This window comes from Ambystoma mexicanum, chromosome 3q, assembly GCF_040938575.1.
Source record: "Ambystoma mexicanum isolate Mex_15411 chromosome 3q, UKY_AmexF1_1, whole genome shotgun sequence".
NCBI classification, from domain to species: domain Eukaryota; kingdom Metazoa; phylum Chordata; class Amphibia; order Caudata; family Ambystomatidae; genus Ambystoma; species Ambystoma mexicanum.
In genome coordinates this window covers 984,823,770-984,844,998 of record NC_090926.1, presented here as the reverse complement: position 1 = coordinate 984,844,998, position 21,229 = coordinate 984,823,770, and the positions used below count along the sequence as shown (strand labels likewise).

Sequence of the window (21,229 nt, the reverse complement as noted above, 5' to 3'; positions counted from 1 at the left end):
GGTCCCCTTCCACTGGATTCTTAGATGAGTCACAAAATGTCTCTTTAGCTAACAGTTCCTTTGTTTCTTCACTGGACTCACAAAGTTCTTCTTTAAGCAATAAGTTCTGTAACAATATTTATTGTAACTTTGCAGATCGCCTGGTATACTCCCCTGCCAGGAATCTTTATACAATTTCAGCTGCCTTGTGAACACGCCTGCCAGAACTTCTTATGTGTTTCAGACTTCTATGGTTATACCACTATTTCATATACCATGAGGTGTTTGGTATGTGTTTATATGGTTACATTTGCTGACACTATTCACCACACTGTCATGTCATGCATCTGTACTTGACTGGGGTTTACCTTTGTACTTTGCCTTGTCTGCATTCAAAATACTTCTTCGGGTATTTTCTGTATCATAAATCTTGTACCATTCAAATATTTGTTGACACGCTTATCGGAACGCCCCAGGGTTCCCAGCTGCTTTGGGAAGACTCTGTGGTTCCTTCCAACGTCTCTGATCCTGCTCACGCCTCTCCACTGTGTTTTCTTCACACGCTTTCCACTTTGGAATATGCAGACGTTCTTTCAGCATCCTGCGCACCTCCGTAACCATACGCCTGCTTTCCTTTTTGGCCCGGACTAGAGAACGCTGTCTCTTTGAGTGGCTGAACATCCAGGAGCTCCTGCATGGCTTCCAGCGTCTCCATGACCCTTGTTGCTCACATGCTGCATTTCTTTCCTCGTCTGGCGGCCTTCTCCGTTCCACTAAACCTGTCTGTGTATCTCGTGTTTGTGAGTCTCAGCATTCAACGTCTTCTCCTGCACTGTTCGACTCAGTGGTGCAGTTGCATCTTTAAAATGCATGTGCACTTAAGACTTGGAAAACAATTAGTCGGCATGTTGTACTTCGAGCTCCTGTCACTTTGCACAAACTCACTCGTCCTCCTCGTTTCAGTACCTGGGTGGTTATGGAAGTTGGAGTCCATGAATGGCATTGGTCCAGAGATTTTACATAAAGGGACATCAGAGACAAACAGTATTATGTGTGAGTTGTGGGTGTTTGAGTCATAGGTGGGGGCCTGACCAGAGTGATATAAAGAAGAGGTTTCTTGACCTCCTCTAGAAGGGGGGACCGTTAGCTGACAATAGGCCATTAAAGTCTTGGGAGTTGTATGGTATTCATCAGCGGTAAGGGGGGCATACTGTGTCTTATCCAGTGAAGCCATGACTTCTCTCTGGTAGTTGCCTCCTCCCATGAGTGCCTCCCTCATATAGATGCCCCCAAGGATCAGGATCAGGTAGCGGCTGCCGTCCCCTGTCCACATGGGAGGAAGATCCCGCCGGGGAATCAATGATGACTTCATATGATTAATCACAACACACATCTTGCATATGTCCACATGTGCTTTCCACTTCATCTCCTGTTCACCATGATCTATTTTAACTTTGCGTAGTGTATGTCTCATGGTTCACTGCAAAATTAATTCAAGCTCATATTTTCCCCATGTCATGGAACTTCAGCCCATCAAGTCCTCATTTGATTCTTTGCATTTTTATATTTGTAGATTTCCATTTCCATAATAAATTCAGGACTGAGGTCCAGGAATGCAAAGAAGTAATAAGGGCTGCATCAGCAAAATCTGTTATAGATTTTTTTTATATCTAATCATGGAAAACGTACAGGCAGCAATAAAAGATACATTTCATGTACACTGGAACAGCACCCTTGTCCGAGATTGTTTTGAGGGAAACAATCGATAGGATAAGCACTGACAAACAGATTTTCCAAAATATTGAAAAAACTTGAAAAACACCACCAGAAAAGGAAACATATAAACAAAGAAAACAGGAAACCCTAAGTATAAATGAGGTTCTGGGTACACAACTTTGCCAGGTTTCATTGGCACTTAAGGATGGGAAAATTACTGCAGGCACTGGAGAGACGGGGTAGAAAACTCAATGATGGGGAAGAATGCATGTGAAGTATTAATTGGGTTCAAAGTTAAAGTAACAGTAAGAAGGGCAATCCATACATAAGTGACACACGAAACGCAGCCCCATTTCCCCTTGCCTGCAGGAATGCACACTTCTTCACTATGGCCCTTGACTCCACTGAATCACCCGACTTGACCAGTCTAATTCATACTTTTCATTCTCAGCCATGCAAAGTTTCTTGTACACTACAAGACATGCTGGCCCTCTTCTGCCTTGCGCAATCACTTCCTTCCTATTCACAAACTACTTTGCCCACTACTTCTCATCTTACAAAGTGGACCACTCGTCTCTTCTTTGAATCCATGCAAACCTTAGAATCAAGATGCCGCTCTTGAACGGGTTGCCTCCTCCGTCTCCTATCTTATATGTCCTTCTATATCTCGTGGAACACAGACATCTCTGATCCCATCACCTTTCTTGTTGGCATTTCCCAAATCTCCATTCTTGGCCTCTTACTTCCCAGCCTCTACAGTCCACTGATCCTCCTTTGGATCCCCTTATCACATCGTCATGGGAGACATGCAAATCTCTCCTTCCTTAATATTCCTCCTGATCTCTCTAAATGCATTACGGTCTGCCGCTCTATAATGCGCCACCGGATGGCACTTTGATATCTAATGCTTAACACTTCCACCACCAAAGTGACCTACAGCTCCACCTCCATTGCCTCACTCTCCTATCCCTCACCTCATTTCCATCTGACCTACCCCAACCTCACCTAAGGCACGCAAACATGGGCAGTGATCTCAACTTGTCTCGGGAGGATAGCTCAGGGGCAACTTGCTCGCCTTGGAAGCAAGACGACATGGAGCAACACAGGTTCGATCCCCGGGTCTGTGCTTAGAAATCTCTGGGTATTAAGGGCGTTATAAATAGCCTACAATATTAGATCATATAACTTGCACCACTTATCACTATCATCTCCACAGCGTCTAGGATTAGCCTGCTTCTCACCACAAACATCCATCCCCCTGCTCACTTAAAACTATCTACACCCCCATACTGACACTGGTACTCCGTCATTTTAACTACTGTGACAGCCTCCTTCGGGGCCTCGCTCTCTATTCCTTTTCCGAACTTAACAAAGTAATCCACTTCACCACTTGTCCCCTCTATAATCTTCCTTGCTTGACATACACTGCATATATGCCGGAAGACTTTTTATGAAAACCTTTCCTCTCTTCTAATTCCTATTGCTTGTTTATCAAGCTGACAATCTCCCACTACTCTCCTCCATGCAGTCTCTGCTCGAATACCCTTCCTAATCTTTACAGTCCTCGATGACCCCGGGTGTCCTCGCTTTCGGTCCTTCTCTCTCTGTGCCAATCAGCACAGGAAGACCTTTCCTCCAAATGTAAAAGAAACTCCTCTAGCATCCGGTCCTTTAAACTAGCACTTAAGTTTCACCTCAGCAACCTAGAAGGAGCACCCTCTACCTACGCTCATATTACTCCCCCTCAGGGCCATTTTAACAGTTTTGGGGGCCTGGGGCACAGACAGCCTTGGGCCCCCCTGAAACTCATGTCGCACCCCCTCGAAACCCATGTCGCCCCCCCCGAAACCCATGTCCAACTCCCACCCCTGTGCAAACCCATGTCGCCGCCCTGCGACACCCATGCCCCCTCCCAATGTGAAAAATGAAGGGATTACATATCGAGTCCAATTTAACAGATACTCCTCGAAGCTTTAAATGGATTATCTAGTTGTTAATAAAATACATACAATATACATCTGCCTCTAATGATACATCATGCCTTATATTATATATCATGCCTCTAATGATTAGCATTGCTTTGTGAACATAAATATGCTCTGAATTGGGGTGAACGGTGCATCTAATGGGCCAACTAAAGGTGTTCTAGCTATTCAGCCTGCATGGCCTTAGTGGAAGGGGAGGTTGTCGAGCCCAGTGGGTAAATGGCCCCACTCATGACCTACATTCAAAACTGTAATCCAGCACCTCACCCACAAAACATCTTGGGGCTGGCTCCACCCATGCATATTAAGACAATAACACAGCTCAGAATATTCACAGCTGAGAAGGTTTAGGAAACGTACTGTGATGCATGACACTTTACATGAACACACACGATTGTTCGAGGCTTTCAAAAGGACACATCAAAGTGTCACTGTAGTAAACAGTAGGACCAGCAGTGTGTGTTTCTGCCACACTGAGAACCCAGCATATCAAACACTGGATTCTAAAGAATACAAAGGGGACATGTGCATTAACCGAACATGAATCATACCTTGCACAGCCTGGAACTATAAGCAAACTGGAGAAATGAACACCATGCAAGAAAAATAACTGCAAGAAACAACTTAATCGCCAGCGATCAATCTTCTGTTCCATAGAGAATTGGCTGAAATGTACATTGCCCTTTTTGGCAAAGATAACAGCCAGAGAAGTCGTGCTCCATACCGTGGCACAGAGAACTGTCAAACATATGCAGGTATCGCCGTGACGGTGGCGAGAGAATGGGTAGAATATGGCGGACACAGAAAGTGCTAGCTGTCAGGCAGAGCTCTTGGGAAATTGCTAGCTAAGAGAGCGTAGCAAAGCAGAGCAACGGATCAGGCAGAAACAGGTGGCACAAGTCACCCCGCACATCATGGCAAATATCAGCATCGTAGCTCCCAGACACTCGCTTTCATTGGTTGTTTTGTGACAATGAAAGTAATGTGATGACAGAGCAGGGGGAATAGGACCGCTCTGCACCACCAATTAGCAGCTAACACTACCGGAACTTGCCCGGCGGCTGAGCACCATTGGGACCAAATTACTCAGCCTCCGGCAAGGTCCTGTCTTGCCGGCGTTGGCACCGCCCGGCCTGCCAGCCCTCGGGGCAATATGTGCTGTCCCCGCTAGTATCCTTTCCAGGAGGGCGGTGACTGTCCTGCCACTACCTTAGTGTCTGCAGCACAAGGCCCTGATACCAAGTGGAGAACCGGCTGAACAACAGACTGGTATAGGCTATCCCCTATAGTTTGGCGAAAGCGCATTCTAAATTAAAAACCAATACAAATAGGACACTAATGATATTAGAACATCCAATTCTAAGGGAGGAATGTGCTTATTAAACTCTGAGAGCCACTTCTTTTCGGGATAGAAGGCTTACCTTACCTGGACACCATTGGCCCTCTGCCACCTCTAAATTCAATTGTCCCTGACACCCTAAAAATAACGTTTCCGTTTAGCTCCTGCAACCAAAGGTTTGCCAATTCGTAGAACTGTAAATAATAAACAGTGCTATTACGTTGCATGATACAACCATCTGATTAAGCCATGCCAAGGCTCAAACCAAGGACGTGGAGGGTACCCACAAATCATAGGCATGAGCTTGTGTTGACGTGCAAGGTGCATCCAACTAGTTATGGCGCTGTTGTACTACGTGCCGGTGCCATGGAGGACACGTGTTACTTCTCCAGCACCATTACCAAACTTTCCATGAAGCAGACAAAAATTTACCTTCAGAAATCATGAGCCAGTTCTTCATTAGCATTGAGGAACCGCAAATCAGGCTGAAAATGCTCTGCCACCCCGCGATAAACAGACATGCATGCGTGGTGCCAGCCGGTGTTCTAGGGGATAAACTGGTGGATGAGACCACGTACGTGGAGGGGCTGTGCAGCTCAAGCATTGCCTGCGGCCTTACCATTGGCTATGGCGCAGATTGGTCCATTCTGCGCCATGGCCGATGGTGCCGTGCCCATGCAGCTCCCGCCTCATACTTTGTGTGAAACAGGGTGGTGGTAAATCTGTTAAAATTCTAGAACATCATGTACGTAACTATGTGCTGCGTTAATTAGCAGCAATGTCCAACAGAACAGGAGAGGATCAATGACTTTTAAACAAAAGGAGAAACGATAAGCTCACAAGAGATGATTAAATGACCCGCCGAAGGCCAGATAGGCACCTGAGATCAGGGTTGAATCCTGTCACTGGTGACTTACCCTTTGATCAGTCCAGGGTTGATAAAGTGAGTGGCATTAAGTTTAGTGAAAGTCACAACTCTTGTTTTCAGTGCCTCAAAACGGCAAAACTGCAGTAGCAACCACTACCTAAACACAAGACGTGAGTACATGGGTTCGATTAATCTTCTGCTCGATTCACCCCCTAGTTCTCCTCTGCTTAAAATAACGGCAACATGAACTGATTTTCACAGGTAATGTTTAAGAGCTAAATACCCAGGTGATTGCATAACGGGGTGTAGCGGCCCACAGCGCAAGTTAACCATGTAAAGCAAAGTAAGGGTCATTAACTACACTCTTGTGTATACATCACTCTGCATGTACTGTTTGTCATATGACTTTGCTTGCACCCAGTTTCTGTACCATGTATTTCACACCATCTACTGGTCCTTTGCTCACTGCCTGTGCCTTTTATGTGTAGCATCCAGTTCAGGATTGTTAGGGAGAATTCTCTGTTTAGGCTGAATTTCCTAACCTAGTGAGTCCCCCAGCAGCTTTGCTGGATTTCGGGAGTTTGTTTTTTCCATCCTGCAAAGAGCGAGACTCTTTTTCTCCCACTCTTGGACATGTATGTGTATAATTCCTTTGAATGTCAATGTGTTCTATGGGCTATGGGGTCTTTTACTCCATAGGGTCTCATATGTTTTTCTATGTGTGATACACCGCACCCTACGTGCCGTAACACTGGGGCGTCCTAGCGGACCTCCACCATAGACTCCATACCCGGGGACTGACTACTGTCTCCCCGGGCATGTAAAGTCACCATTGGCTTTACTAGACCTAAATTTACTAACAGAACTAGTACAAACCATCTTATTGTGGACGTACTAGTAGGGGTAATTCCACTACTCCTGGATCTGTTACTCGAGGGGGCACTGTCCCGTCCCCCCTCGTCGTGTTTTGGCTGGTGGCAGTGGAAACTACTTGTTATGTTCGACCCCGAACATAACCCTATGGGATTCGTCCCATTGTTGGAGATTGATACTTTTTCTCGTTAATCTCTAACGTACCATCGATCTACGTATCTTAAATAAGTTTATCGGATGGTATTTTCTGCCAGAACTCGGTTTTTAAAATGGCGTCTGTGTTCGTCTCTGTGACTCCTAAACCAAAGGTTGAGCCCTTTGTTCCACTTTTGGCGGGCTCTGTACAGAGACCCTCCAAAGTGGTGCCATTCTGTCTGGGTTACCACAGGGGTGTGGGAGGTGGTTTAGGCACCCTGGACCGAGTTGCCTTGCCAACTCAGGTCGCACTCTGGAGTGATTGGCCCAAGTGGTGAGCGTTCCCGCTCACCACTTAGCATGTGTTGATTGACAGCTAGGCTGAATGAATGGGGGTTTTCTGCATAAAAGCAGGGCTTTTGGGACTGGATCTTCAGAAGTCGCCACAGGACCCAAGAATCCGACGAGGGTAACGCTGAGCCGACCTGCACAACGACACCTCCGGTGGAGCCCTGCGGAACCGACTCACCACTTCCCGACGACAGAGGAGATCTTCTGCCGGAGAGTCTCTTCCCCTGGCTGGTGGGAACAACCAGTCCCCTTTGCTTTTTATTCACCTCAGGATGCAGTGGTCGAATTGCCCGTGCAGAGCACCCCGGCAACCGGATAGCCACTACTCCTGTACCGCGACCAAAAGGTGGTGCCTTGTGACGGAGCACTCCGCGGCTGGTCTCTTCCCTGGTGGTGCACCGGACTTCTCTTTTCTTCGAAGACGAGAACATCTCTACTCTTGGCAAAGACCCGACGTGCATCCACCACCAGGAACAACTGCCCCCGCCGGAGCTGCCCTCCACAACAAGGTACCGTGTCCGCCTGGCTTCCCTTTCGATCGGTTCGAGTGAGGTGTCTTAATCCTCTCCGTTCCGTTAGGTCGCCTCCAAGCTTTCTCATTTGTTGTTTTGAACTAGATCAATCTGCCGATAACAATTTGCTACAAAGACTTGAATGCATCTCCGCTAAAGACTTTTGGGACATCGCGCCTTGCCTCTCTCCGAGTGGGCCTGGCCTCTGAACTTTATGATCTATGGTGATTCTTGCCTTCCTGCCTTGCATTTTATCCGCAAAGGATTGAACTGTGTTGATTTCATAACCTGCCTATCCTTTTCTCTCCCCTCCTAACTAATGTTCGAGTGTCATCTAGGTTGAGGTATACACCTCTGTCTGAAAATAAGTGGTACCAGTAGAACCTAGAGTTGTCGAAGTATTGCTAGGGGGATTGATCGTTTTCTGCTTCGTAGAGTAATTGTGTTTGATTTGTTTGCCGTGAATTTGCTATAGTGTTTTTCATAGATGTTCTGTTATAAATAAACATCTTCATATCTTTACACTAAGCCTCGTTGCGTGTTTGCTTGTCTTGCTGTGAAGAATTGCCCTATTTTGTATACTCCACATACTGGTCAACTTTTCTTGAGAGAAGTCTGACTGCTCAGCCACAGCTACCACGTGAATCTGTGTGGTGCAGACTGCTACCAAGTGGGTTCACCGCCAACGCCTGTAGTCCTAAATCTTTTGCAGTGATCCCAGAGGGAACTGCACAGGTTTCTGCCTAACACTGGTGGCAGCGGTGGGATTTGTATCGAGTATACAGTTTAGAGTGCTTTTCGACACTGTAGGATAACTAACCACAAAACTTTGCACAAAAAGCAACTTTCAAAAAACATGTCTACGATGGAAACTTACAGTCAAGAGTCCTTGTCAGGTGAAAATACTGAGAGTCTGCAAGCTCTCTGTAGGCAAGAGAATCTTCCTGTAAGAGGCAAGAAGTTAGAACTGATAGAGAGATTGCTGGCGAACCAAAGTCTGGGTACTGGTTCAGAGGAACCAATCTCCCCAGCGACTGTAGATAACAGTGATGGTGTTGATCTGAATCGTAATTCTGATGATAGCGATGAAGAGGCTGGCGAGGACGGCGAGGCTAACGAAACTGTCTCCCCTGCTCCTCTACCTACCTTACCAGCTGTGCCTACGGGGCCCATACCAGGTCCCAACAGTAACCCTGCTTATTTTGAACTTGAAAAAATGAAGCTCGAATTAGAATATAAACGGTTCTTGGCTCAATCTGAACTAAACCAAGAGCTCGAGTTCAGACGGATGAATGCCCTGGCTGAGCAGAAGCAAGCTGAGTTCAAGACTCAGAGAAATAGAACTTAATCACGAGTTAGAGATGAAAAAGTTGTCTATGGAAAATGCTTCTCTCTCCTCTGGTTCCTCTAGGAGCTCCAGTCCCAAAAGACCCCGGATGCCGAAGGAATTAGTGGGTATGTATGAACCGAGATTGGATGTGTTGGATTGGTTGAAACTGTTTGAATACAATCATGGGCTCCAGGAAATCACTGGGAATGCTTTGCTTCCCTGGTTGTTCTCTAGGCTCCCTCCTGTTGCGACTGATGTGGTAATGGAGTTGGGGGAGGCGGATAAGACGGATTACGAAAGTGTGAAACTAGCTTTAATAGTTAGATTCGGGAAGACCTTAAGAGGTCTAGAACCCTCAAAAAGCATGATGGTACCCCTTGGGCTACCTGGGTGAGTGAAGGGTTGAAAAACTTAGGGGGATGGATTAAGGGTTACAAAGTGAACACTTATGAGGGTATGAGGAATCTTTTTATGTTGGAGTCTATTTATGATGCCTGTTCTCCTGAGTTCAGACAGCACTTGGCTGATTCGAAGGAATTGGATTCCAGGGAGCTAGCTAAGGCTGCTGACTTATGGGTTGCCAACAGTGCTACTCATAAGGATTCTGGGGCAACTCAGAAAAAGGATGAGGGAAAACAGCCTAAAAAAGACTCAAAAGAGAATTCGAATAACTCACATTCCAAAGAGGGCCCCAAACAAAACCAGAAGGGTAAGCCACAGGGAAAACCACAGCTGAATAGTGTGCCTTCTGGTGCCAAGCCGGAAGGAGGTCAGAACAAGCCACCATTCCAGAAAGCATTTGGTAAATGCTTTATTTGTGGCTCGACTGACCACGTGAAAGGAGATCCCAGATGTAAGGGTAAACCTTCAGGGGTCCAGCTTGTCTCCTTAGCCTTCGCTCCAGAGGAGGAAATCCAAATGGCAAGTGGAAACTTTCTACTGCTAGCTGACAAACCCATTGGAGTCTCAGCCAGCGTTTCATTAGTATCTCTGGGGTTGTGGGAACAACAGAATTTAGAGGTCTATAATTCTATCCCCGATAATACTAAAGAGTATTGTAAGGACAGTGTCCAGGTGAATGGTCAGGAGACTCCTGCCATTAGGGACACTGGGGCCAGCATAACTGTGGTGGATAAATCGTTTTTTAGGCTGAGGATGTTGCTAAGGCACCTAAACGCCTCACCAAGTTAGCTGGAGGGCCTGTGCAGATGCTTCCCCAATTACCAGTTCTCATCCAGTGTAACAACATGACTGTGAAGATACCTGTCAGCATACAGAGTGAGGTACCACGACGCGTACTGTTAGGTAACGATTTGAAAACTCTCGGAGTTGTATCGCATACTCCCAGACCTCCTAGTAAACGGTTACAGGAGCTAACCAGACCCGCAAGAGAGAGGACTCTGCGCGATACTCTCAAGGAGATGATGAAGAAAGAAATCACTCCTGCTCCACTGGAATTGTCGGCCGCTGTCTCCAAGAAATCAGAAGCGAAGGGGAAACCTAAGACTTCTATCCCGAAACCAGCAGCCAGCATTCCAGTGCAGCCCACACGGACTTCCCCGCGGTTGTCCAAAGTTACACCCGTAACTCCACCTCCAGCTGAGGCTGAGAGGGAGGTACAACCCTGTGTGGTAGAATTAGACTCTGAGGAAGAGCTAATGGAAGGCCAGGAACTCATTGGAGATCTGGATCCTGTTGACCATCCTGAGCTGCAGTCTTTACTGGCAGAAGGTGGACCCAGCAGGACAGACTTCAGTAAGGGACAGAGAGAATGTCCAACTCTGGAAGGTCTTCGCCACCAGGCAGAAGCTCAAGCTGAAGGGCAAGAGCCTGGGAAATACAGGTTGCACTGGGAAGATGGCCTCTTCTACAGTGAACCGACCGAGTCTGCACCTGGAGACTACAAACGATTTGTAGTACCCCAAGAGAACAGACCACAGTTCTTGCAGTTAGCCCACGAGATTCCTTTGGCTGGTCACTTGAGTTTAAAGAAGACTAAGGAAAGGCTCTCTCTCTACTTCTATTGGCCGAAGATGGGGGCCGAAGTAGAAAAAGACTGCAGGAGCTGCCACCCCTGCCAGATCTCTGGTAAGGTTGGCTCCAAGAATGTGGCACCGTTAGTGCCTCTCGCAGTTGTGGGAGTCCCATTTGAGAGAGTAGGGATTGACATCGTTGGTCCCCTTGATCCTCCAACCTCCTCAGGCAACAGGTTTATACTTGTCGTAGTAGACCATGCTACTAGGTATCCTGAGGCAATTCCTATGAGGACTGTTACAGCTCCGGCTGTGGCTAAGGCCCTCCTTGGTATTTTTACTAGGGTCGGGTTTCCTAAGGAAGTAATCTCTGACAGGGGGTCAAACTTTATGTCCCACTACATGAAAGCCATGTGGAAAACCTGTGGAGTTACTTACAAGTTCTCAACGGCTTACCACCCACAAACCAATGGGTTGGTAGAACGGTTCAACCGAACCATGAAGAGCATGATAGGTGCTTTAGAGGAACCCCTTAAGCGTAAGTGGGACCTGCTACTGCCATGCCTTCTCTTTGCTTATAGAGAAGTCCCTCAGGAAGGCGTAGGTTACTCGCCCTTCGAACTACTCTATGGTCATCCCGTCAGAGGTCCATTGGCCCTGAATAAGGAGGGGTTGGAGAGTGCTCCTTCCCCCAAGCCAGTCAGAGTGACTGACTACGTGATAGGTCTCCGGAGGAGAATGTCACACATGATGACGGAAGCAAGCGATAACTTGAAAGCTGGACAAGCATTGGTCAAGCACTGGCACGATCAAAAGGCTAACATGGTTGAGTTCGCTCAAGACCAGCTCGTTCTCCTTATGATCCCAACAAGGCAGAGGGCCTTGCAAGATAAGTGGATGGGACCCTTCCGAGTAGTGGGTAAACTCGGAGAGGTTAACTATCTGGAGGACTTGGGCAATCCCAAGGAGGCTCTGACAGTCTTTCACACCAACCGACTTAAAGCGTATGTCTCACGACCTGATGTAGGAGCGTTGCTTCTAGCGTCATCCGAGGAAGAAGAAGAGAGTGAAGCTCTTCCGGATCTCCTCCGAGGCTTGCCTTTAGACGAAAAAATTGAAGGAGTAAATCTCTCCTCCAATCTGACACCCGAGCAACAAGAAGAGTGCAAATCTATGTTGAATCAGTTTGCCTCTCTGTTCTCGCTTTCACTAGGCTTGACCCCTTGGGGCCAGCATGACATACTTACTGGTGACTGTCTGCCAGTCAAAAGCAGAGGATACCGCATGTCAGAAAACGTACAAACCCACATCAAAGGTGAGGTTAAGCATGATGCTTGTTCTCGGGGTAATAGAGCCCTCTACTAGTCCATGGTCTAGCCCAGTTGTGTTAGTACCAAAGGCCGGATCTAAAGAACTTAGATTCTGCGTGGATTATAGAGCTCTTAATGCAGTCACCAAGACTGATGCCCACCCTTTGCCAAGAACAGATGAGTTGGTGGATAAACTTGGCGCCGCCAAGTTCCTCAGCACATTTGACTTGACGTCAGGCTATTGGCAAATAGCCCTGACCGACCATGCCAAGGAGAAAACTGCATTTTCTACCCCCGTTGGCTTATACCAGTTTAAGGTAATGCCTTTCGGATTGAAAAATGCACCTGCTACGTTTCAACGGATGGTAAACCAGGTTCTGAATGGGATGGAGGACTTCTGCATGGCATACTTGGATGACATCGCAGTGTTCAGCAATTCCTGGGAAGAACATGTAATTCACCTGAGAGATGTTTTGCAGGCTATTGGACGAGTCAATCTGACCATAAAGGCGAGCAAATGCCAAATTGGACAGAGTAAGGTAGTCTATCTTGGGCATGAGGTAGGTGGTGGAGAAATAAGGCCTTTGCTCAGTAAAATTGAAGCTGTGCAAAATTGGACAACACCGACTACTCAAACCCAAGTGAGAGCCTTCCTAGGCCTCACTGGGTATTACAGGAATTTCATAGAGAACCATGGGACCATAGCTTCTCCACTGAATGTCATCTCCTCGCCCAAATTTCCTAAAAAGGTTAAATGGAAAGAGGAGTGCAATCAGGCTTTTGAAAACCTGAAAAAGGCTCTTTGCCAAGCCCCAGTACTCAGAGCTCCTGATTACCGCCAACACTTCATTGTGCAAACAGATGCTTCAAATGTAGGAATAGGTGCCGTACTCAGTCAACTGGATGGGAAAGGTAGGGAGCACCCCGTTTGCTTCATCAGCCGCAAGCTGAAGGATCCTGAAACAAGGTGGGCAACAATCGAAAGAGAATGCTTTGCTATCGTGTGGGCTCTGAAGAAGTTTAGGCCGTACTTGTATGGTTCCACTTTTGTCATTCAGACTGACCACCAACCCTTGAGATGGTTAATGCAAATGACATGGGGAAAACCCAAAACTATTGAGATGGTCGATCTGCCTGCAAGGGTTTGATTTCACCATTGAGCACAGGTCAAGATGTCACCACCAAAATGCTGATGGTCTCTCTAGGATGTATGTCATCGACTAGAGGTATGAGATTCATCCAGGAGTGGATTAAATCCTCCTGTCCCTTAGTCTGGGGGGGGCGAGTGTTAGGGAGAATTCTCTGTTTAGGCTGAATTTCCTAACCTAGTGAGTCCCCCAGCAGCTTTGCTGGATTTCGGGAGTTTGTTTTTTCCATCCTGCCAAGAGTGAGACTCTTTTTCTCCCACTCTTGGACATGTATGTGTGTAATTCCTTTGAATGTCAATGTGTTCTATGGGCTATGGGGTCTTTTACTCCATAGGGTCTCATATGTTTTTCTATGTGTGTTACACCACACCCTACGTGCCGTAACACTGGGGCGTCCTAGCGGACCTCCACCATAGACTCCATACCCGGGGACTGACTACTGTCTCCCCGGGCATGTAAAGTCACCATTGGCTTTACTAGACCTAAATTTACTAACAGAACTAGTACAAACCATCTTATTGTGGACGTACTAGTAGGGGTAATTCGACTACTCCTGGATCTGTTACTCGAGGGGGCACTGTCCCGTCCCCCTCGTCGAGTTTTGGCTGGTGGCAGTGGAAACTAATTGTTATGTTCGACCCCGAACATAACCCTATGGGATTCGTCCCATTGTTGGAGATTGATACTTTTTCTCATTAATCTCTAACGTACCATCGATCTACATATCTTAAATAAGTTTATCGGATGGTATTTTCTGCCAGAACTCGGTTTTTAAAATGGCGTCTGTGTTCGTCTCTGTGACTCCTAAACCAAAGGTTGAGCCCTTTGTTCCACTTTTGGCGGGCTCTGTACAGAGACCCTCCAAAGTGGTGCCATTCTGTCTGGGTTACCACAGGGGTGTGGGAGGGGGTTTAGGCACCCTGGACCGAGTTGCCTTGCCAACTCAGGTCGCACTCTGGAGTGATTGGCCCAAGTGGTGAGCGTTCCCGCTCACCACTTAGCATGTGTTGATTGACAGCTAGGCTGAATGAATGGGGGTTTTCTGCATAAAAGCAGGGCTTTTGGGAATGAATCTTCAGAACTCGCCACAGGACCTAAGAATCCGACGAGGGTAACGCTGAGCCGACCTGCACGACGACACCTCCGGTGGAGCCCTGCGGAACCGACTCACCACTTCCCGACGACAGAGGAGATCTCTCTGCCGGAGAGTCTCTTCCCCTGGCTGGTGGGAGCAACCAGTCCCCTTTGCTTTTTATTCGCCTCAGGATGCAGTGGTCGATTTGCCCGTGCAGAGCACCCCGGCAACCGGATAGCCACTACTCCTGTACCGTGACCAAAAGGTGGTGCCTTGTGACGGAGCACTCCGCGGCTGGTCTCTTCCCTGGTGGTGCACCGGACTTCACTTTTCTTCGATGACGAGAACATCTCTACTCTTGGCAAAGACCCGACGTGCATCCACCACCAGGAACAACTGCCCCCGCCGGAGCTGCCCTCCACAACAAGGTACCGTGTCCGCCTGGCTTCCCTTTCGATCGGTTCGAGTGAGGTGTCTTAATCCTCTCCGTTCCGTTGGGTCGCCTCCAAGCTTTCTCATTTGTTGTTCTGAACTAGATCAATCTGCCGATAACAATTTGCTACAAAGACTTGAATGCATCTCCGCTAGAGACTTTTGGGACATCGCGCCTTGCCTCTCTCCGAGTGGGCCTGGCCTGTGAACTTTATGATCTATGGTGATTCTTGCCGTCCTGCCTTGCATTTTATCCGCGAAGGATTGAACTGTGTTGATTTCATAACCTGCCTATCCTGTTCTCTCCCGTCCTAACTAATGTTCGAGTGTCATCTAGGTTGAGGTATACACCTCTGTCTGAAAATAAGTGGTACCAGTAGAACCTAGAGTTGTCGAAGTATTGCTAGGGGGATTGATCGTTTTCTGCTTCGTAGAGTAATTGTGTTTGATTTGTTTGCCGTGAATTTGCTATAGTGTTTTTCATAGATGTTCTGTTATAAATAAACATCTTCATATCTTTACACTAAGCCTTGTTGCGTGTTTGCTTGTCTTGCTGTGAAGAATTGCCCTATTTTGTATACTCCACATACTGCTCAACTTTTCTTGAGTGAAGTCTGACTGCTCAGCCACAGCTACCACGTGAATCTGTGTGGTGCAGACTGCTACCAAGTGGGTTCACCGCCAACACCTGTAGTCCTAAATCTTTTGCAGTGGTCCCAGAGGGAACTGCACAGGTTTCCGCCTAACAAGGATTGGCCCGTTGACTGCGACATTGTTGTCAAAAAGTTTCTGACGCAAAAACTTGGTGCATCAAATATATAAAAATACAAATGAATACAAATAATAAGCACCATTGAGGTATGGCTAAGGACATGGTCACATTTAGAATGAAAGCAGTTCTGGGGAGGGGAAACAGTATAAACAACGATACTATGATGTTAGTGGAGTATTTTGGCATGGCTTGAAGATGTTCGGTATCAAAGAAGTGGAGGAGAGAAAGGAGTGCCAAACATGTAGGAATTTGGAGAACAGTGTTCGAGTAAGTGGGGTGCAACCACATGCTTTGGTAGTCTCTGGCTCAACTACATAAAGTCCTAATAAAACATCAGGGGACAGAAATGACACACCCAAACAATGCGCATTGGATACATTAAATGTGCAGTAGCAAGAGGACATGGGTATTAACGAGACCACAGGAAACAAAAAATAAAGCACAGGAGAGTCCGAACAGACTGAGCATTGGTAAACCAGCTTAGATGGGAGCTTGGTCAAAGTGGCAGAGACATGGGATACATTGCTATACATAAAACAACATTGTATTCAATGCATAACTCTCCCTCCTTACCCAAGTCCCAGATGTAGGAGTCATAGCTCATGTCTTTGGATGCCCGCTGGAACTCAAGAGAAGAATAAGCAACAGCGAGCTTCTGGTTCCCGTCTGGATGCCAAGATAGGGTCGTTGCTGTTCTCTTGATCTCATTGGGGTCCCTAATCAGAACAAACATCAATTATTTTCCCACTAGACTGAGTTGCTAGAAGTTTTACTTTGGCCAGGAAACATTTGCAGGTCAGATCAGAGACGCAAAACACGATGCCCTACAACAGACTTCATTTAGAAATAGTTGCGCTCACATGGATGTCCGGAACTAAACTGAGCCTTCGTGGATGACACTTGCTGGCTATCTGAACACAAAAGATGCGGGCCTTGGGGATCAGCATAACAGGATTGCTATATAGCACGTGAAGTATGCTCAATCATGCTCTCATCTCTATGCACCCTCAGAAGGCCTGATGTAGTCCTCCTCACCTTGGACTCCTGCCAAAAGCCATGCATGCAGCTGCATGGAAAACATCCAATGGGTCCCATGCGATCCACTTCATCCTTAAAGGCCGAACAAGACCCTTGGTCCTGATATTTGCAGGCATATTCTCACCCTCCTCACCTGAAGACATTGATGGTCTTGGCAGAAGGAGGCTCCTCTGTCCCCTCCAATGCGGTCTCCTCCTCAAAGTACTCCTCATAGATGTCGATGGCATTGTTCTGCTTGATGCAGTGCTCCATCACCTGGGCAAGAAGAATGGCAATCATCATGTGTGCAGGGGGTGGGACAAAACCACAAATCTTAGAGGAAAGGAGTGGAGAATAGACACAGAAGAGATAGGGGGCCAAAATGAAGGATGTGCAAAAAGGACTGGGAAATTAAGGCCATCACAGGGCAGGTCCGACAGTGACAATCATGTGATAGCGTAGCATGTTGCACTATCATTTGCTACGCCAGCACACAATGGTGACGGTAATGATAATGTTTATTATTTGTAAAGTACCTATACATAGGGCAAGTGTTTCAAAGCGCTCAAGGGGGGAGAGGAGAAGGTGGGGAAACCCAATAGTCATTCAGAGCCCTTGAATTTCTGAACAGTACAAGTCTGCATAGGCAGAGTAATAGTGTAGAAACAGCAAATAGGTCCGACAACGATTCTCCAGTTTTTCCAAGTGCACTGAGGCACCACCATACAAGGAGGGGAGAAAGGAAAGATAGATAGACGATCTTCAAGGAATGGTACGTTCAGATCTTGCAAGTGCACAGATGGTACAGGAGTGGGGAGGGGAGTGGGGCGACAAGTGTACGGGGGGAATCCCAGTGCGCCCAGTCAGAAACTGGTTAAGTGCTGAGAGATGTCATTCTCATGGGTCATTAGACCAAGTGCAGTAGTAATGTAGCAAGTGCAGGCCCACCCAAAGGCTTGAATTCAATGTGCTGTCAATATAAGTGGCAATGTATATAGCTCTGCGAAGATGCCAGAGGCCTGTATCAGGTACACATGTTTGCCACTAAAAATTAGACGGCACAGAATAAGAATGCAAACAGTTAATTTCCATGAGATCCACCTACTTTTATTTTCTTGTTTCATAAATGTGATCTGTTCATGTAATCTCTATTATATTTGTGTAATGCACCTCATTTGTCACACACGTTGGTCCCAATTCGTTATTCATTAGAATCCAACAGCCTCTTCCCCACTTCTCAGGCAGGATTCAGATTCAGCCATGCCACCTCCCTACTCAGATAGAAGCCCAAAGCCCATATGGCACAATCTAGAGCATCTTTCGTTCAGCCGCTTGCTGACATGCCACTGCAACCCTGAGGGGTCCATTACCTCTAGCAGCTTTGCACGCACCTTCTCTCTAGTCCACTGCAGCGATTTCAGGCACCTCTTCTGATAAGGGCCGTTCCCAGGTGATGAATTAAGCTCCCTGATTTTTTTGTATGCCATGTTTTAGCCCAACTTAATTTAGCTTTTTTGAGCATCACGCTGCACACAAACAGCCCACCTACGACGTTAAGAAGTGCAGCTCGCTGCTGCATTGTCTTCTGCTCGCTCTGCTGTATCACAGTTAACCCATGATGCACCATTCTCTACTGTGAAGTTCACCCCTTCCGTTTTATCTCAATTGTGTTCTACTTAGCACACAGCCTCCCTACTCTACAGGGAACCTCAGCCCTGACACTGCATCACATTTCCCCTATGTCCTCCTAAAAACTGACCCCTCCGTGGAAGCACATCTCGGCGTATAGGCAGCATGCCATGGCCACACTGACTTCCTTCCTTTCTTAGGATTACACTACCTAACAGCCAGCCACCCTTTTCCTGCTGCACAGAACATTTCTGATCATGCCACCAATAGGAACTGACAAGGGAAGCCTACGCCAGCTACTACTTTGCCCATTGCGTGTGCCAATTCAGGTTCTGTTTGCATGTCGTATTAGGATCATCACACCATTCGTTCATATGGGCTACATTTTTGTTTGCATTCATGTCACATGCATATAGGGTATGTGCACTTGTAACAGGCAGGTGAACTGGCTACATGCTGTGGGGCACACTGGTGTTGGGGAGGTGGGTTGCATTGGTATGACTTGTCTCTGCTGCAGGTTGTGGGGGTTGTGGTCAGTGTGTTTTTGCAGGGGTGTGTGTCATTGGTGTGATGCATTCTGGCACCTGTAGTGCATTTGATGTGGCCCTCCAGCGTTGCACTTATAATGCTTGGGTACGCTCCATCTGCCCATTTCACACATGTGAGTCATAACCGTCAACTCATGCATGCAGCATTTGTGTGTATGACATTGAATTACGCAATGCACTGGTGACAGTTATCCACCCCTCCATTCCACAGTGCACATGCATTGGTGATTCAACTCACCCAACAGCAAGGTACGCTCTCCGCTGGAACATGCCATGTACCCTGGCAGCGTGGAGTTCATCGGCACCATAGAATCGTGTCTCTAGGGAATCTTGCACACATACCATCTGCACATTGAGGGAGTGGTACAGTTTCCTGTTCCTGTAGACTGCCTCAATGGCATGTCTGGCCACCAGCTCCTCGTGTGTGTAGTCCAACGCACCAATCATGTTGGGCATGTCTGCCAGGGCATGGAACACAACTTGGTGGCATTAACCTGGTCAGGTGTCCTGGTTAGGGCAATGTGGTCTGATATGTGTACAGGAGGGCATCCAGGACCTGAAAGAGAACCCACAGAAAAAAGGTTGGGATAGCCCGTTCTGTGGGATGTTTTTATCCATGCATCCAAGCCCTACCTCAAAACTGTGCAGTACTGACATGGAAAACATCATGATGGCCAGAGCTTCCCAGAAAATGCACAGGGAAATGCATGAAGAATAGGCTGCCACTTATTTGTGCCGATGTTATGGGCACAGAAGGGCAATGCCTAAAACCACCATTGGACTACCCACACAGTAGTCTGAAACCATTGGGAATGGCAATGCTGATTGCCAAAAGCAACCTAGAATTGTGGGGAATTCATTTTCTTAAATCCCAAAAAGGGGTGCAGTACCAGTACTCACCACTATCAGAAAGCCGGCGTTTTAAAACCACCAGATTTTGTTTAAAACTGAATAAATGAACCCAAGGCAAGCCAAAGAAAGACTTACTGAGAGGTGGATACAATCTAAAGTTATATTCTGAAGTGACTTGAAGGTTTATAACAAGACTGGCTGAGCTGTGGATTTCAGCAGTTTAAGTAAATTTGGACTGAAAGACACTAAAAACCTAAATGTTTAAAAGAAATGAGTGACCTACTTCTGAGAGCCACATAGGTTGCAATTGTTTAAATGTCATAGTTCTAAACTTAGAATCAGCATTCTAGCTGCATATGTAAAAAAAATTGTCTTGACTTAAACTGGGGAACAAAAGTGACATTAGCTGGGGCCTGGCTTAAGGAACTGAATTCTGCCCACCAGCTACCCCCGACAGGAGATGAGACTTGCACAACAGCTGTGTTCCCAGGCCTAGCTGCCCTTTTGCTGCTCCCACCAAAAGGGATATGACACTTCCCTGATTGAATTACCTGGGCTCTGCAGGAAATTGAACAAAGCCCTGACCTGACTCAGGCAAATGTTTTATTATGGGGCCGTAAAAAGTGGCCTCCTCCTGGAAGTAAAGGGGAGGAGCACTGCCTGTGAGAGCAAGCTGGCTTGGCAGAACTGGAAAAACCAGAAATTCAACCTTGTGCTGGGGGGAAACCACACCCCTGTAGCCAGAATATGGTTTTAGAAAAAGATGAATAACTCATAGAGCTGACTTGTGAAAATTATTTAAATGATACCATAATTCTTGTGATTTTTCTGCCCACCTTTTAAGAGGTTTTTAGAACCGGTGGCATGATCTGGGGGCAAACTAGCAGTTAAGAGGGTATTACTTAAAATGTATGCATGTTAAAAGTCTGATACTTCATCAAGTAATGTCCATACTCCTTGCGCACATGTGTATAAACTTGGGGTAATGTCCGATATTACGAAATCAGTTAAAAAGTGCAAATGTTGCCATTTCTGAATGCAAGCTCCCAGGAAGAGCAGATTTGGACAGGGTATACCTCCTGTGATATGTGAAGGGTGCATGTAATTTTAAACAAATGTGTACCTGTGCAAATATGTCTTTTGGGTCAAAATATAGATTGTGTGTAATTTGACAGGGGTGGGTTCTCTGTACCATAAACAGACCTCATCATGATGACACTTCATTTCATTCCCCCAATCAAGGGGAAGAGGATGAAGTGGCCAATGACAAGTGGAGAGGGGTAGAGCCTAGTGATGCTGCACACACACCCATTTTCAAAACACATAAAAGCAGACAGTCAGGACAGATAGGGACCTTCAAATCCATTTGCTGCGGGACGCTCTGC

The 21,229-nt window shown here is 46.9% G+C and overlaps 1 protein-coding gene across 7 annotated transcripts in view; it reads right to left on the bottom strand.

Moving 5' to 3' along the window:
• DNAI2 (dynein axonemal intermediate chain 2) overlaps positions 1–21,229 on the bottom strand; it is a 231,344-nt gene that overhangs the window by 149,874 nt on the left and 60,241 nt on the right. For all 7 annotated transcript variants that reach the window (XM_069655122.1, XM_069655124.1, XM_069655126.1 and 4 more), the window contains exons 4-5: positions 16,970–17,091; positions 16,372–16,514 (exon numbers count right to left, since the gene is read on the bottom strand). In XM_069655122.1, the coding sequence (XP_069511223.1) occupies positions 16,372–16,514; positions 16,970–17,091 (265 nt within the window). The remainder of the gene's footprint in view (positions 1–16,371; positions 16,515–16,969; positions 17,092–21,229) is intronic.